This window comes from Periplaneta americana, chromosome 3 (genome assembly GCF_040183065.1).
Source record: "Periplaneta americana isolate PAMFEO1 chromosome 3, P.americana_PAMFEO1_priV1, whole genome shotgun sequence".
NCBI classification, from domain to species: domain Eukaryota; kingdom Metazoa; phylum Arthropoda; class Insecta; order Blattodea; family Blattidae; genus Periplaneta; species Periplaneta americana.
In genome coordinates, this window is record NC_091119.1 from 131,905,954 (window position 1) to 131,925,169 (window position 19,216).

At 32.8% G+C, this 19,216-nt stretch overlaps 1 protein-coding gene across 5 annotated transcripts in view; it reads left to right on the forward strand.

Moving 5' to 3' along the window:
- LOC138696542 (streptococcal hemagglutinin-like) overlaps positions 1 to 19,216 on the forward strand; it is a 90,619-nt gene that overhangs the window by 14,419 nt on the left and 56,984 nt on the right. For all 5 annotated transcript variants that reach the window (XR_011331413.1, XM_069821636.1, XM_069821638.1 and 2 more), the window contains exon 3: positions 6,120 to 6,295. Coding sequence is in view for 4 of the 5 variants with exons in the window: in XM_069821636.1 (XP_069677737.1) it covers positions 6,120 to 6,295 (176 nt within the window). In the remaining variant the exon portion in view is untranslated. The remainder of the gene's footprint in view (positions 1 to 6,119; positions 6,296 to 19,216) is intronic.

A 19,216-nucleotide genomic window follows, 5' to 3' on the forward strand; every position in this document is an offset into this window, starting at 1 on the left:
CGAGAAAAATTAATTTTTGAAATACTTGTTTGATTCACCTGCAATTTACAGATATGATGCATCACTTATTAGCCATCAGTATGTGGCCTTCATTTCCATATCTGTCTTGTTTTCGTATAATGTTCTTTTCAAAACAGATGGTGGGATCTAAAACCAGCTTGCAATTTTCTTTTCTATTGATGTCAACTCTTCTATTAGAATCCTCAGCAGATATGCAATGAACCTCACAAACTTCCCAGCCACTATGTTTAAGGAGCATAGCTATAGCTGTCCTAGCTCTATTGTGTCTGTTATTGCGCAATAATTTCGTTTTCCTGTGAAACTCCCACACATGTCCTAGAATTTCAGTCATTGCAGCCTGGATGGCTACAATGGGTTGTGTTGTAAGCACTGCCAGAAACGGACCTCATTAGAGACAAGTTGGAAGAAATCTTTTCCTGCGTTGCCATATTCAAATGAGGACAGATAGGTTTTATAGTTTTTTTTTTTTTTTGTCATCCATGAATTGACCTTAGAATATTATCCATACATGATGACTCATTTTCTTTTATGTTGGTACCATTAGAAAAATCTGGCTTTTAAAACTTCTTATTTTTCTTCTTTTTGCTGTTGGTGCAAATTGTCTTGAGATATTGAGTTTTTGAAGGGAAATTATATTCTAGTGAAGTTTGCTAGGTATTCTGGTTATGTCCCCCATTCCCTTATCACTTCTCTTTAGACACTTTACGCAAATTCTTCTTTCATATATGTTATAAATTAAGGTTGCGAATTTTTTTTCACAATCTTCGAGGACAGTTATCGATATATGAAAAAACTACTTTTAACATTTATGTTAGTTTGTCACTCACTTATCGTTTTTATACACCTCAAAGAATTAAAACAGTCATTCTGTTTACACACTAAAAATATTAATTTTGCTTAACTGCTGGTATTTTTTCAGAAGAGTGAATTTTTTTTAAGGAGGTCTTCTCTAGATCCTCAAATTTTGCGGCACACTCCTGACAGATCATGTTGAAGTTAGTTAAGATAGCAAGCATGACTCGAACAGTTTCTAAACTCACTCTGAATTTTTTTGGATCTCCACATCATGTTCATTCAAGAAAAAAATCTCTTCGTTGAAACATTACTTTCAGGAAGACATGGAGAATTTCAATCAACTTCTGGAGTTGTGCATAGAAAATCATTTTCTCAGAGAAAATTAAAAAAAATTGCACTCCATTTTCTCTGAAATTACATATTTCTTCAAGCAAGAAATTTCATAATATAAATTATTTCGTCAAGGTCAAATTCATCTACATTGGAAGAAAAAAAAATGAACTGTCTCTTCAAATCTTTCTAGTTGTGAAAGACATCTTAGCAATATACATCCCACAGATAGCTTATGTTGTGATTGAATACTCCAAGCACTGAGATTTTAACAGCATTTTCACAAAATTGTAATAATTAATACTTAAAATCTGGGGATAAATTATTAAATTTGGGGCATTCTGGAAAGGAATTTTGTTCAGGGCAAAAAACAAAATTTAGGAACTGTCTTCTGGAAACGGGGACATCTGGTAATCTAAATATTTTAAAGAGTTTTTTTTTGTTGGCCAGTTCGTCATTATTCGTCACATTACTGATGCTTAATAATATCCACAATTGGCAACTCCTTTATTTAAAACAGTAAATGATAGGAAATTTGAACAACATTGGCTATATGGACTGTTATTTTGAACATTTTTATTATGTTCTCTTGAGCAGTTTGGATGAAACTAAACTTGAGCATTATTAAAGAGAGTAGAAAAAGTGAAATATTTTCGTTCATTTCAGTGTTAATATCACTGAATTATAAAATACGAGAAGTGGAAATGTGCGCACTGTTCGACCCAACTAGCCATGTTTTGGAACACCAATTCTGTTTATCGAAGGAGACTGGATTGAGTTATTACTAAACCAGCGTGCATATCTGGAGTAATGTTAATGATTTAAAGAATGAAAATGCGACACATGTATGTTGGAAACTGATGTTACATAATATAATCACTGTGATTATTATAAATTACGACATTATTTACCCGTTTTTCTTTTACCACTTAAGATATTAAGCTAGCGGAGACCTACAGAATTACAGAAAGTTTATTACAAAATTCTAATGTTAGTTAGTGATATGCACAGTAATTCCCTTCCATAACCACTGTTGATTTGTAATGATATTGAAGTCCATTTGCACATTGAGTCATAATAAATAACATAAATTTTATTACCGTTTCAATAATATTGGATATTTCCAATGCTGTTTCTTTAGTGACTTGTTTGAGTATTGGATTGTTTTATATTTAACGTCAGAATAACTTTTATTCACTTCAAATTGGAAACTTAACTGTAAGACAAGAAAGTGAGTTATAATATTCATGGACTACTTTCCTTATTTCACGTATTGAGTATTCCGCCATACAAAGTTTAAAGAAGGAAAATAATGTGGTCTGTTTCTTCATTTAATGCCCTACTTTTGCACAGTTGCTTTATTGACTTTTCTTCATCCCACATGAAAGTTGATATATTATCGCAAATTAGCTATTTCCAAGATTAAACTATAGTATTTCTTCCGAAATGTATTGAACAACACATGCATATTAATAGAATAAATCTTATTGTCAAAGCTTTGTTTTACAATTGAGTGAGAAAAAATAATATAGTAATTATAATTAATTATACTTACTTTCCAATAATATTTGTTATACTTTGTCAATTTTCATATACCTATCTTGTGTTACATTAAAGTTTTTCGAGAAATAAACTAGGAGAAGTAATATTTAGGAGATCCCTTACACCAAATTTCATATTTCAAGGCTAGAGTCTCTCGTGTGTGTCTTAACATAACTCCATAAGTAGATAATATAATTTTATATTTTTTGTCTTATGCAGTTTTAATTGTTATATTTCTGTAGGTGGAATTAAAGGAACGACCAACAGTTAGATTTTGGGTAGTTTCAGTAATTACAAGGTATTGAATTTGACTATACATAATTTCAACCCTTGAAGGTCTATTGTATTATTGCACTATTACTTAATCCATTTAAGTTGAAGACATAAGTGGATTTTATAAAATGTGGTTTTTGAAATATCTTCAATAGTATGATTATCTTGTCAAGTTTCATTGCAATTGATGCAGTGATTAAAAATTACACAACTTAGGCGTACACTGTACCTAATACATACCAATACACATACATATTAATCTTGTCAGTAGACTGTGGAAGTTTATACATTAAAAAGCAGAAAATTTGCATGCATTTATGCACTTATAATTGCTAAAACATGCACTAAAATAAATCGTATTTCTTGAGTTGCTGCTTTATGAAGTATTTTTATAATATAAATAATCTAATAAAGCAAAATTGAAATATTGTGAAGTTATGTAATATAATTTGCATGTAAGACATGCAGAATTATGATAACTAATTAAATAAATTGCCAACAATATTTACAAGTATAAAAACTGATACCAGGAGACATGACATGGTCCTGTGAATGAAAAAAACGAGATTATAAGTAAAAAGAAAGTATGTACTAGTATGTATATAAAAATTCGTTTATTTTTCACTTACTAGACATCAGTTCATTATCACTAGAGAAACGTTTCTCCTCTTCCATTTTCCCTTTAAGGGCACCTATCCTCGTATATATTTTTTTCTTCACTGAACAGTTAATACCTCACTTTAACATATTTTAATACAAAGGGAAATAGAAATCACGATTAAAATTACATTATTGTTGACAAAGCTAAAAATGAGTTAAATAGGACATTTGCTTTAAGTTTAAAACACATTCAGCTTCCACACAGTACTGTGTTGTTAAAGTGTTAACAATAATAAAAGAAAGGATTTAGGAGACGTATAGAGATTGTTAATTGAGTAAGTGGTGTGAAACGAAGGGGTAATAGGGAAGGAAAAATACTATGTAATCTGAGGAAATGGTGTATCAGTGGCGGTAAAAATAGCAGGGATATATATAGTGAAAAGACGAAGTTGAACAGATACACTTTCTAAAGTTTACGGAATTGTTTTTATAAATACACTGGACACTAAGGTTAAAGTTCTTAAATCAAGTTGAGTCAGTGTTCCAATGGAGTGAATGTTAAGTGTTGTTATAATATTCAGTGTTACCTGCAACAAGTCTACATGGGTATATGTCTTCTTCATTTAAATAAGATCAAAATTAAAGGAATTAATTTGCAAAAAAGAATTAGTTCGTAAATTAAAGAGGAAGGACGGAGTGAAGTAGAATCTGAATCTAATAGTAATTGTAGTTGTTAGGAGTAAATGAGAGACAGAAATGTGAAGGATCAGCAGGACCGAATATGCTGAGTGAAATTCATCATATCATATAAAGATGTGGAGAAGGTAAAGTAGATAAAACGAAAAAATGTTCATTATGTATTCTTACATATGCAAAATTAACCAGGCTTTATTTGAACCTGTAAGATATGATAAGCAAAAATGTACCAAGTTTTTAGATACATGCTCATTCAATAAAAATATGTAGGGCCTGTTGCATAAACCAGTCTACTCATCAGATCGCTATTTCGTTAAAAGGGAAGTAAGTTAATATACAAGTTGCCATTTGTTCTAGTAATAATTAATAATAATAATAATAAAAACGTGTTAAGTTTTTGTCTTGTAAATAATTGTTACATTTTCGAGAATGTTGTGTCATATGATTATAGTTGATTGGTTTCCTATCTGCTGACAGACGACTTGAGTTTAATGGTGAGTGTGGTTCAGAAAAAAAAATTGATGAATAGTTTGGAAATTCAAATTTGGAATGTTTATAAGTAGAGAGATTTGAAAGGTGTTAAATTAATCTAATGCTGTGCTGTATCACACCCTCGCTAAACATTATATGAATTCATGAACTGTAAGTGTTGTTAGGGACAGACCGAGGTACAATATGAGAATCTTTTCTTTTCTTGTACAAAATGAAAAACTGAATATTATGTAGATGTTTTTAGATTTGAAACTATAGTTGCTGAAAGTGCTTATTATGTCATTATTGGTAAAAGCTGGAAATGAAACAATTGTTACCATAACAGATAAATTCTGTAGGACAAAAATTAATCTTTACGTGGAAATGAAAGTTTAAATTATTAGAAGAATACCGTCCAATTGATAATTGTGTGTTTGTGATTAAGGCAATCATTATGACTAGAGGAATGAAACAAAGTTTCTTATTGCATAAAAAAGAAATTAATTCCTTTAATCCTTGAACATTTCTCTTAACCTTTCTTGATGTTAGGATAATTTGACAAGTAGTCTTTGTGGAGTGTAAACTGTTGGTTACAGATATATTAAATATTCACTAATTCATTTTTTTTTTCTTTTGAAAGTTTGTAATTAAACATATTTTGTTAGATACCAGGCCCTGATTGGTGGGTGAAATTATCTGGAAGAAAGATGGAAAATGGGATTGGTTCTTCAGGATAATAATTAAAATAATACAAATTGTCATTAAATTGGAACTTTTCCACCCTGGTAACCCAGGTCCAAGTGGAATTTGTGATGGATGAAGTTAGTGCTTGGTGGTAGGTTCATGCTTCCATATTTCCATTTCCTCTACCGGCATTCCACTATTAATCCTCTAATCATCATACTGTACTACAGTATGTAGTTTTCCTTCCATAATGTACCTTCTAAAAGAGGATAGACGTCATCTAAAAAGGGGCTTGGGAACTTTTAAAGAAATTGATTCAAACAAGATTGACTGATTGTTGAATATAAGAATGTTGGTAATGGTTTATTGAATTTCAAGTCATAATACATTATATTTAACTAGAATAATTCAGTGATATCATTATTACTACTAATCACTACTACTGCTGCTGTTGCTTTTATCATCATTATCATCATCGTCCAATAGCTTTCCTCATAAAGCGAACCCCAAACCTCCTACATGTAAAATTGGCATGCTGTAATGTGGGTATTAGGTAAATTTTCAAGGTTTATACTTGTAAAGTGTCATTAGTGTTTTGTTATATATTCTATCTGTTCGAAGATTTACTGCAATGAATATTTGATACTTAATGTTCTTATGTTGGTACTGTACTAACGTAATACAGTGCTAATTAATTTCATTTTTAGTGGTGGATCCTCTGTTCCTTCCTCCTCGGAGGGAAACTTCACGACGGAAGGCTAAGGAAAAGACAAGCATAAAGCAGTTCCTTGATAGACAAGACAATCTGGATGAAGAGTTTGATGCAGATGAGCCAGAATTCGTAGACTCAGATTCAGACCCTGCCTGGACTCCTGCAGCAAAGGTAATGAAACACCTGTGTACTGTTTTGTTTGCATATTCTCTGTGTTGAAATTCTCTTTGTTACATGATAATCATATCTAATGTCTCATATTTCCACCTAGAATTTAACATTCCATTTAAACTATAAAAGGAGAAGTTTATTTTTTTATGTATTCAATTTTTTCTAAACTTGAGTAGCTGGTTAGATATAATAAAAATTCTCTCTGGCACCAGGACTGGAACCCAGGTTTTCAGTTCTACGTGGTGACACTTTATCCACTAAGCCACACAAGATTCCAGTTCCAATGTCGGATCGAATTCCCTCAGTTTAAGTTCTACCTCTCAGTTTTCCCTGTGGTGACCTACCCTCACGTACTGTGTCACAGAATATGTGACAGTGGCACAATTTCCAACGCGCTATGTACAGAGGTGCACGCATTACGAGTGACAAAGTGGCCGGGATCCAATGGGATGAGCGCTGTCTTGAATCACTAAGTGATTACTTCAAGTATTATGATATTTCCATGCATGAATTTTGCATTACCATATGATGAAGGATGGATAGAACAGAGAAAAATTCTCTCCAGGAAAGTCGTATTTAAAACATTTGTTCCCAAATGAACATTTTCAAAATATGAATTTAACACTTTCAGTTTCATTGGTTAACCTCATTGCCCCACATCAGCTACCTGATGTACTTCGAATGTAAATTTTACTGAAGAAATGTGTTTATCACATTTTAATAATTCTTTTAACACACTAGCAGATTAATCTCTAATGCTTTATTATTTTTGTTAAATAAATGACTTCACTGTGTTAAATTGAAAGTAATGTGATATTTAACCTACATAATGACCAGTTTCGGCTTATATTCGCCATCTTCGTATTTTTAGTGAGGCCTTGCACTTGTTTAATCTTTTTTACATTCTGTGTTGAATCACAACTTGTGCATGTCCTCCACATTTTCGCAGGGAACTGGGATTAACATAGTAAAGTATAATTTAACTTGACTTGCTAAGACCTCACCATAATTTATAAAAGAGTATTTTGCCTTCTTCTGTACTGTGTTAAACCAATCTGTTAGTATGTGTCTGAATGATTATTCATCTTCGCATGAGTTTAATGATTTATAGATTTTAGGTCATGCCAAAATTATTGAAAAGACTGTCAACACTAAAATGCCATTCATAATATACAATTTTAGTTACTAGTTAGTGTTTTAGTAATGATGTCTGTAACTTTATTGTGAATTGGTAGTATGTGCTGCATATGCAGAATGTATCACAATTTGTAGAAACTGCATAAAGGATAGATTTAGGACCTAAACACAATGAAAAAAGGTCATGCAAACTTAAGTCCGGTGTTATCTTGTTTGCAAGTTATAGTATTTTTTTTTTTTTTTGCTTTGGTATTTTTTAAAATAAAGTTAATATAACTGATTCTATTGAAATGTGTACGAACAATGCTTGATATGTCATAGACGACCTTGGTAATAATTATTTAAACAAAATCTCATAGTATTCTTTGACTTGTTTTTGTGAATCTTTTGACATTGAACATAATGCAATGCACTTGTGCTTCCTGTGTTTCTACCAGTTTTAAAAGATATGCTGTAAGCCATTTTTTTTATAGATCCTTCATAATTGCATCTGCAACCTTTACCATTTATTCTCAAGATTGAAAGTACACTCCATGAAGGTGTTTCTTCAGGTTTTGAAACATAAAAGAAAAGAAATGACATAGTGCCAAATCCGGACTGTAGGGAGAATTTCTTCAGCTTTTGAAACGTAAAAAAAAAAAGAAGAAAAAAAAAAAGAAAATGACATAGTGCCAAATCCAGAAGGTGTGGGAAGGATGAGGAATACATTTCACGTTTATTTTGATGAGATAACTCCATGACTACATTTGCAGTATGAGGCCATGCATTATTGTGGTAGAGCGTCCACCATGTTGAATTGATATTTTGTCATTTTTGCCTGACATGATCGTTCAAGGTCTTTAGTAAATTTTTGTAATATTGCCCTATTATAGCTGTGTGCTGGTACAATATGCTTATAAACCATTCCTTGAATGTCAGTAAATGAGATGACCAAGACCTTTCCTGCAGATGTCACCACTTAGCTTTCTTTGGTGTTGGTGATGGTGGTGATTGAGATTTCCACACAGAGCTTTGGTGCTTGCTCTCAGGGTCAAAATGATGCTTCCAACCTCATCTCCGGTTAGGTTTCGAAACTTCTAAGGACCATATGAGCTCCACGCAAACCTGAATGCAAATCTCTAGTTACTCAGGAGTAAGCAGTCTTGGAACCCATCGCTCACTGAAATGTTCAGTATCTCTAATGGCTTTCTTAATGCTATTAATCTATCTTCCCTCGCAGTTGCAGCAGCAGTGTTAATGTTTACATCCATAAGAGCTGTGGTGGAGTCCCAGGACTAGTGTCTTTTGATGATGATGGCCTTCCATCTTTGAACATTACATACCACCTACGTGTAGCAATATATATAGGACAGATTCCTCACAAGCCTGCTGTAATATTTCATATGCTCAGCATATGATACAAGCAACATTTCTGCACAGCGTATTGTTCTACTTGCATCGACACCATTGTGCTATAGGCAAAACTAAACATGTCTCAATTTGATTGTCACAGGTTAAAACCTGGAATAAACTGGACGATATCATTATTATACAGGATGTTTCTGAAGTGGTGTTACAGACTTTCAGGGATGATGGCAAAGGGCACATGTATCATATTTGAGATAAGGAACCATGGTCCGGAAATGACTGAGTCGAAAGTTATAAGCAAAAATAGTTGTGTGGAAATGGAATTGTAATTTGGCACCACATGCCCTTCTTTCCTTAACTTTTGGAACAGTCGTGGAAAAATGATATGGATCGGATGTCTCCTACATGGGTACTTGTCCCGATACAATCTGTGAGCTTGTCTACTGTTCCCATTGGCTCATCCATATTCGAAAATCAGGTATGCTTATTCTGCTTTCGTGTACTCCTCCATTTCACTAGGACTGATCGACTGGACACTGTAACTTGTACATATACACTGCTGTCTACAGATGTGCATATCAGGACCGACCATGTCCGTTAAACATTACGCTATCTGCATTGCTTTAGTGTAGTTTCCTATCCCCATCCCTCAGAGAGTACATTGAATGGAATACTGTAAGTAGACAACGTAAATGTCCAGTTGTTAATATTCCTTTTATGTTTTATATTTATATTTTATATATCTGGCTTATTTTATTGGGGTAATTTAAGTTACTTGTTTGGCAGTGATTTAATTTCTTTTGGTTTAATTTTATTAAGAGATGAATACAGTATGTGTAAGATGTACAGATAAATACACATAAATAAGGTGTACAGAGAAATAAAATTATTTCATTTCCACAGAACTATTCTTGCTCGTAACTTTCGACTCGGTCATTTCTGGACCAGGGTTCCTTATCTCAAATTGATACATGTTCCCTTCGCCATCATCCCTGAAAGTTTGTAACAGCACCTCGGAAACACTCTGTATAATAGATGAGATACTGTATTAATAATATAACACAAAATTTAAATTTAAATTCAAAACTTTGTGAGTAAAAATATGTTGGTCATTCATTATTGAATGGCCTATGTAGGAAAATTTCCCTAATCATCGTCTTTCAAATAAAATTTAAATCCAGCGAAATTTTATTGCAGGGCCATTTGAAAGTTACTGTTATTTCACACCAATTGATAACATTTAAATGCTCTGCCAAGACTGCAACTCTGACAGACACCTGATATCTTTAAGCAAATTAGAATTTCTGTGTGGTGACATTACTCTCGCCTGTGACCAAGTGGTAAGCCACTCTGCCTTCCACTATGACAACCTGGATTCAATCTCCGTTTGTGTTAAGATAGAGTTAGTAGTGGACAGAGATGTTGCTGAGATGTTTTCTCGTGGTTTTCTTGTTTCCTCACACCATAACATTATCACTCCACTAATACTCCACAGTCACCTTTATTCTTTAAGGTTCTAAGTCAGTCCTCCAGAACGAATAAAAAATGGCTAGTAAGTTGAACATGTTGTACACATTGTGTTTGTGTTTAATAAAGATAATTATGTTCAGACACTGCCAGGCTTACATTCAAACACATGATAATTTTGAATATATGTCGTGTACAGCTAAGCATATAGTTGCTGAAGTATGAAAGTAATAAATTGTCCTTTGTTGGAGAACACAAACAGCATCAACTCTAGTATTAGATTTTATGATAATGTGCAAACACTGATGTTTATGGCTTTATAACTGTATATTGTTGACTTTATGAAAGAGTCCATTTGCTGTCGTTTTAATAATTATAATTTGTTTGTAATTCACAGTAGTTAGCAGAGGTAAAGAATTGAGGAAAGCAGTGTTTTAAGATACGAAGTCAGCATTTTATCATACTTGAATTTTAGTAATACTGACTTGCATGATGAAGGAACTGAAAGACATGAAAATCTGAAGATTTGTTTTGTTTTCGTTTCTTTATTATGTAACCCTGGGTCCAAAGCTGTTTTATGTGGGTTCATTTCTTTGTTCCTTTCAATTGCTTTCCTATCAATAGTTGTTAAATTCATTTTGTAGTAGACATCACAGAGCACTCTTTCATACTGCAACTATAGCATTTTTATTATAATTCTATTGATTTGATGCAATAATTTTTCAGTTGAAAGATTTTTTTCTTTTCCTTCGAATATTTAATGAAGTTCCCAATTTTCACGTGATGCAGCATTTTGGGAAAATGTAGTCTGTTATATCTTATTTCTGATTTTATGTTAACATACCCATGTTAAGTAATTTTAAAATTATTAGTTCTGAATTAAACACTCACTCCTAAGTTCCAGGGAAGTTATGTCTTCAAATTATATGTGGAAGTGTGGTATTTTCGTATTTGAATGACTAGTATCTTTTTCTTCATATGTTCTTTAAATCGTGGTACAGCTTTAATGAATATAAAAGCTTCAATTAGGAAGTCAAGAAGTGACTAAAGCTTAATTAACGTTTGAATTGAAGGCATTTAAACAGTGTGATTATTTTATTAATTTGCAGTGATCTTGTCTTTGGAACAATCATGACTTAAAAATAGACTGATAAGTATAATAACTTTTCATTTATGAAGAATACAATGCATACTCCTGGATATAGGCACCTTATATTATGGAATTGATAAACAAGAATTGTGCAGATAGATACAACTGGATTCAGATTATCAAACAGTGGTCAGTTTCGTTGGTGTTCTTAGAAGAGATTGTAATCATGAACATAACCATGGTTAGCTACACTACTCATTGTGGAGATATCTTAGTGAAAAAGACATATGTGTATTGTTTACCCAAATTTCCTTAACTTGTTTAGGAAGTGGCGAGAAACAGGCTCCATTAAGAAAAAAGACATGGTTTTACGAGCAAATGTTGATGTAATATGGATTTAAGAGATTAAATTATTGTTTCGATGACAATCACAGTTGTGTGGCATAAATTAATAACGATAATTAAAGCTCTACTGTATTTCCACCATTTTGTTGAATGACAGTATGTTTTGTGCACATAAACACAAATGCGACATTTTTTTTATATACAGGGTGTATCAAAACATCTGGGAAAGCTCTGGGGAATTGATAGAGAACCTGAAAAAAAGCAAAAAAGTTCATATAAATATATGGTCAATTTTGCTTAGTTTTTTAGTTACAATCATTTGTTTGTGGTGTACATAATATCTGTGATGATAAAGTTTAATTTACAACTTACAATACTTTTTTCTTATACAGAAACTTCTAATTTCTACAGAAAGTGCTCAAATTGGCTGTCACGACCTCTAATACAGGCTTCTGAGTGCCACATCATCGACTGCCTTACTCTCTCCCATATTCCAGGGTCTGCCGTATCTGCTGACATCCTTCTTCAGAGTCGCTGGCAAAGAATTTCCATGTTATGAATAGATCTGGAATACACATTGTCCTTTAAATGACCCCATAAGTAGAAATCCAATGGATTGAGGTCAGGAGAACGGGCAGGTCAGGTTGTCGGTCCCTCATGACCTATCCGTTTATTATGGAATTGCTGATTTAAAATTGCTCTAGCAGCAAGAGCAAAATGATGCGATGCCCCATCATGCATGAACCACATGCGCTGAATTAAGTTCAATGGAACTTCTTCCAACAAAACATTTAAGTCATTTGTTAAAAAGTCGCAGTATGATGCTGCTATCAATGTTCCAGGTAAAATGAAAGAACCAATTAATGTGTCCCCAATTATTCCAGCCCAAACATTAATGCTGAACTGTTGTTGGTGCCTTGTTTCCAAAACTGCTATGGGATTTCTGTCAGCCCGTACATGAATATTGTGAAAGTTCTGCACTCCATTTCTGGTATACTTCGCTTCATCTGTGAAGATTATAGCAGAGAGAAAGTGTTGATCGTGAACACAATTTGTTGTAACCAGGTACAAAATGCTGATCTGGGTGGAAAGTTAGTTTCACTAAGATCTTGGACTCTTTGAAAGTGATACAGATAAAGGAGTTATTCTCATAGAATTCTCCACACTGCCATATGACTCACATTCTCGATTGCTGCTATGTGTCTGGTGCTGCTGCCGCTATTATCTTCAGTATGATTGAGGACTCGTTCCTCTAAGTTTGTTGTTCTGGTGCTCCTTGGTCTTTCACCATCTGAAACGTTTTTTTTTAAAAGCACCTGTTTCCACAAGACGGTCATGTATTCTTTGGAACGTCTTGTTGTTGGGTAAATGTCTGTTAGGAAATTGTTCATCATACAAATGCCATGTTTCATTTGCATTGCAATTAGCTCGTCCATACATAAAGTGCATTTCTGCCATTTCCTGATTAGAGTACTCCATTTCGACCACTAGTTGTAATGTAATTAATTATTACACTCAAAATAACAAATTTTCACAATTATCTAAAGTTTTAGCATATGCCGTGTGTTTATTTTGTTATGGCAACTGTCATCAGGTGGCTTTGAATAGAAAACAAATCAACAACGACTTGAATACAGAAGGAAATTACATGTGGCTTGTTTATCATCACAGATATTATGTACACCGTAAACAATGACTGTAACTAAAAAACTAAGCGAAATTGACCATATGTTTATATGAACTTTTTTGCTTGATTTCAGGTCCTCTATCAATTCTTCAGAGCTTTCCCACATGTTTTGATACACTTTGTATATATTTTGTCATTTATTAAATCTACATACTTAGACTTCAACAAACAAATTTGATAACACAATCTCAAGGGAAAAAATGGAACTCTCTGCATCATAATCCACAGTTAATTTCCGGATTTACCACACAAATCGTCTGTAGCTGCATTTAGATTGGCAACAGGCCATGACTGTTTGACCAAGCACCTGCATAGAATTGGAATATATCAGTCCCCTAACTGCCCATTGTGCAATTCAAATCAAGAAATGGATTCGGAACACCTCAAAATCTGTGCTTCAGTCGCTGACCATGACAATATCTTTGAAAAATATTGTAGTGCAAGAGGTCAAATGACTTTATTGTCAAATGCCTGGCATTAGAAAACAACAACATATATTTTGTAATATAATGTTATAGATTAATCGATCACATCGTCACCATTATCATCATGGAACTACTTACAATTTTATTGAACCATATGGTCTATTTAAGGTAACAGGGTGGTAAAATTAATATTCATTATTTCTGTCTAGAGAAAATCAGGATTCATAATTAAGTTGCTATCTTTCAAAATGCACTTAAAGCTTTTTTAAAAATATTGTGAAATACATATGGAAAATAACATGAACTAGCCTATATCTCTATTGTTCCCTGATGTTAAGCAATTGTACGTTATATAGTAATTCCATATTTGTATTTCTAATAAATAGTGTCATTGAAACAGAATGATAAGTCCCATGCTGACAGTTCAGATTTTCATATATGGGGTTAACGTTACATATCACAGGAATGTGTGTTATAGAACATTCTAAAACAATATAACTCAACATACTATTATACAAAAATTAATATGGTACCAGTGTCTAAAAGATATTGGCAGGAGAACAATCGAAAGCTCTTGCAGTTCTGGGCACAGCATCTACTAGATAATGGGGGCAGGAAGAAAGAGACTATGAACAAAGCATGTATTATTTACATTAACTGTTACTCTGAAATATGTGTCACCTTATGTTATTACTTCCCTTTTGTTCATTTTGTAACAACTCCTTGGGAACTGGAGAAGAACTGGGTCATGTTACCCATTTTGTGAACTTCATTACTGTGGTTAATGGTGTTTATTTTTCTGTAAGTAAATTAATAAAGAAAGGCACTTACAATGCCCACTGGGAAAATTCTCCTGATACGAGAAAACCCATTCACCCATGCCTTAGTTCCAAATTTTGGATGATACAAATATTTTCATAAATATCTGTCTTTAAACTGAAGTATGTAGAGTTATATCTACTTAAAATGAACCAAGTACCACATTCTGGAAATATAAAAAATGAATTGCAGAACACCCTACACACAAGAGAATAGGATTTGAAAGAAATACATTTTATGTACAGAGTGATTCAGAAATATTCGTGCAAACTTTGGGAATAAGTTCTCAAAAAAAAAAAAAAAAAAAAAAAATCATATACATATGTCCGGAAATGCCTGTTTATGAGTTATAATCGAAAGATTACATTCAATGACAAAAACATACATGTCAAAGTTTACTTCAAACTGTCAGATTATCTTTGCAGTAATGCATGGTCAGTTTGATAAATGTTCAGTTCAGTTATTTATCTACTTAAAATATTCATAATCATAACAAATGCTCAAAATATCCTTCACCTACTTCAGTGCATGCATGAACACATTGTGTCATGACCACCTTCAATGTTCCTATTTCAGCAGATAGAGTTGTCTTACCAGCATAGTCTGCATGTTTGCTTAGTGACCCAGAACTATGCTTAGGCATGGGTTTGATTCCTGATTGGGCTGATTACTTGGTTGGGGATTTTTTCCGAGGTTTTCCCCAACTGTAAGGCGAATTTAAAGTAATCCATAGCAAATTCTCAGCTTTCGCTATCCAAGTACCATCTTGCTATCACCAATTTCACTGATGCTAAATAACCTAGTAGTTGATGCAGCATCATTAAATAATTGACTGAAAGGAAAGTTGTCTTATTGACAACATCAGTTGAATTAACATCAGTTGAATTGGGATATTTGACTTGGTCAAGAGTTTGTTGAATTATACCTAAAAATCTAAGTGTAGAATGTAATCTTTTTGTTGTAACCCATAAACAACCCATTTCCGGACATATGTGTATATGAAATTATTTCTTGTTTAGGTGTGGAGAACTCACCCCCGAAGTATGTACCACTATTGCTGCATAAAGTGAATTGTGTAGCAGACAGTAAGAGATTGTCACAATTTAAGAAATAAGTAATTATTTGTTGTTTAACAGTAAATTGTTAAAATAAAAACTAGATATAAATATGCTGCAATGAGACCATAATTTTAATATGAATGGAACAAACTTTGTTATAATGAGGACTTCAAGTGAAGTTGACATTAGAACTTTGAGTCACAAACACTGAACATATATAGACCTACTCTGTAAAAAACGTATTTTACGTTATTTAATTTTATAAAAAAATTTTTTTGGAATGCTTTTTAATTGATTATTTTATTACTTTTCATTACATATTTGATATACAAACAACAGGAAAGAGTCCATACATGCTCAATTTTCATCTTTGAGCAGTACAACTTAAAACAGCATGGAATATGCAGAGAAAGCAAGCAGAATGTTTTCAGGTACGTTGTCTTCTAAAACCACGATTTAGGATGAATTCCTATTCAATGTTGATGCATTTCTTCCTCCCCCCTTGATTGTATTGTGACTGGGAAGTGGACCTCATGATTTGCCTGCAAGCTTTATAAAGGTTTTTCACTTGAAGGTGGTCATTTTCTCTTTCTGTCGGCTGTGCAACTACTTTTTTTGAAGTGGTGTATCCATATTTCTACAGTGTGGGTTTGGAAAACAGTTGCATTCCCTTTGCATTGTTGTAAATAGCATAAAAACGTTGTTTTGTACATAAAAAACCAATACCTTATTTTTCCCCGAAGTGTGTAATGTAGTTTACAGTCAATTTTGTCTTCAATTTGATATCTGTCTTTTTGAGTCTGCCTCTTATCAGTTTTCATCTTCAGCGTGGATTACGGGGAGAGAATGAATATCCAGAGTAGTTATGTACGCGTATATGAAAGAGTGCTTACAGCATGTCCATCTTTTTGTACCCATAATTCTAATCTGATCCCACAAACCTGCATGGGTTTTGAAATAGCACAAAACTAATCTTAAAACCTGTGAATACTTTCAGGTCATTTCAGTTGAGGTTTTGAGGTTGAGGTTAATTCTTTAAAAATAAATAAAGAACTTTCTAACTTAGCTACCATTATTATTATTATTATTATTATTATTATTATTATTATTATTATTATTATTATTATTATTATTATTATACCGGTATCATAATAAAATTATAATCATGACATCACCTTTATCATCGTCATCATCATATATAATAGTATATTTAGTTTATAACAATATTAATGATGAGAGTTTTATTCAAACATAGGCCTATGTAGGAATTATTATTGTTATTATTATTATTATTATTATTATTATTATTTATATAAATTAATTAGTGGAAAGGCTGTTTTGTTACAAGTACGCACATTTGCTAGAATGCTGCCTCAATTTATTACGGGATGCTAGTGGTTACAGCAATAGTTGGTAATTTATTTTAACTTTTAACAATATAAAGGAGAACAAATTCTAAAGGGCAAAATACATAACACATAAATTTGTTCAGAATAGGTGATAAAAGGCTCCTATTCCTAAATTAGGCTATTATCCCTAAAATAGAAATTTATATGCACTGTAAAACCTGGACAGATACTTTTAAATGACCTTACATGAATTTTGGATTAAGGCTCTAACTCAAATAGGCAAAAAGGGCAATGTTCGAGCTCTAGTAATAATATCTTCTAACTTTTAATCAACATAGTTACAAAAAGTATTTATTAAGTAAATTACAAATTTAATAATTATTCTGCTATGTCATAACCTTAAAATTATTTAAATCTGATTTACCTGTCACTTAGGTGCAGTTTCTTTCTGATTTCGTGGCGAGGGGTGGGTGGGGGTGTGTGTGTGTGTGTGTGTGTGTGTGTGCGTGCGTGCGTGCGTGCGTGCGTGTTTTTTTTCTTTCCCTCATTTGTGATTATGAGAATTATTCAAAAGTAAATTATTCTTGATCTTTTGTGGTTCTCATTCAAGGTCATGTCGTCTTATCATCCCTGTGTATCCCTATGCACAAAATCTGCTTGCACCAATATGGCACTGTCCGTTTGCATGTTGCAAAAATAATTACAAGTGGTGGAATATTGTGGGTTGCTCAGTTGTCTCAAGGCTGACATGGATCTGTTTACTTTTTATCACACCCATATTGACTTTGTTGTCAAATTTTCAGCCATTATGGTCACTTCCCTATAATTTGGTTGTGGTATACAATGTATTTCTTCAGTGATGTCTTTGACAGGTCTATATTATGGAAAAGATGTGAAGTTTATTTTGCGTAGATGATTTTGTGTTTGCATAAGCCATTTGCTTATCAGTTTTCTTTCTGAATGTAAAGTTTCCATATTTTGTGTTCTCATACCCTACCCATTCATTCTAGCCTATCTTGCCGTCATTCCATGTCTCATTCTTCGTTCTTAATTTTGTGTTAACCTTTGATAAGTTGTGTGGTATGTTCTTACACACTTAACTGTACACAATATTTTTTACTGCTTAGCAGTGCTGCCAGATTAAGAGCTTTATATCCAAACAAGGGAGAACGAAATTTCACACATTTCGACATATCACATTATAATGATGAATTAATGAGAACCCATAATTTTTGTAATATATGTAGTTTTGAAAGAGAAGCAAGGAATATAAACTTGCAGAAACAAGTAAGGAATATAAACCTGTCTGTGATTATTGTGTCCCCAGTTAAATCTGCTGATAATAATAGATACCACTGTTGGCAAAAATAATTAAAAGAACGCATATTTTAGACATGCAAAAGTAATCTTTTTGAAGGATATTACAATTTAAAATAAGTATATATCTGTCTAAATCTCACATATGGTGGTGATATTGCTACTAAGTGAAGAATCCTCTGTGGAAACTGTTATATCATTGAAATATTTACTTCCAGTTGTCGCTTTTGTATATTCAATAAAGTAATTGTGGTAGACTGAAAAAGTTAAACTAATTTGTACTTTGTATTTATGCAGTTTCGTGGACGAAGGTCTTGATGGAAATGGAATACACCTCCTCCCCTTTTTTTTTTTTTTTTTTTAATTCCAAGGACGCTAATATGAATGGCTCTTTGCTTCAATTCGACATCACATTTAAAAAAATAAACATTCATGATCATAAAGACTGTGGTACCAAACAATTATGTGAATTCAGAAGTGGAAATATTTGTATTACACTCTTGACTTTAATAAAGCGGTTTTTGGGTTATTTGTTATCCCGTTTCCTGTGTCTTTTAAAGACTAAATTAATTTTCAAATTAAATATGAAAATAATGAAATTGGGCTTCGGGTTTATCATCATCATCCACGTACTACATTAGACTCTAGTGGATCCATTATGATCTTGTGTCAGCATTTTTTGGTTCTCCCCAAAGTTCGTTTGAAACTTGAATGTGAATAAAATTTACTGTGGAAAAGTTACAGGCATGTCGCATGGTAGGGCTTCTAAGGTCTTCTGGAAGGGCTTCATATGGCATTTCCTTCATATAATATTATGAAACTGTTATATTGTTGTGACTTGGTATCCAGAGCCTCATCTGTAGGAACAGGTAATGCCACG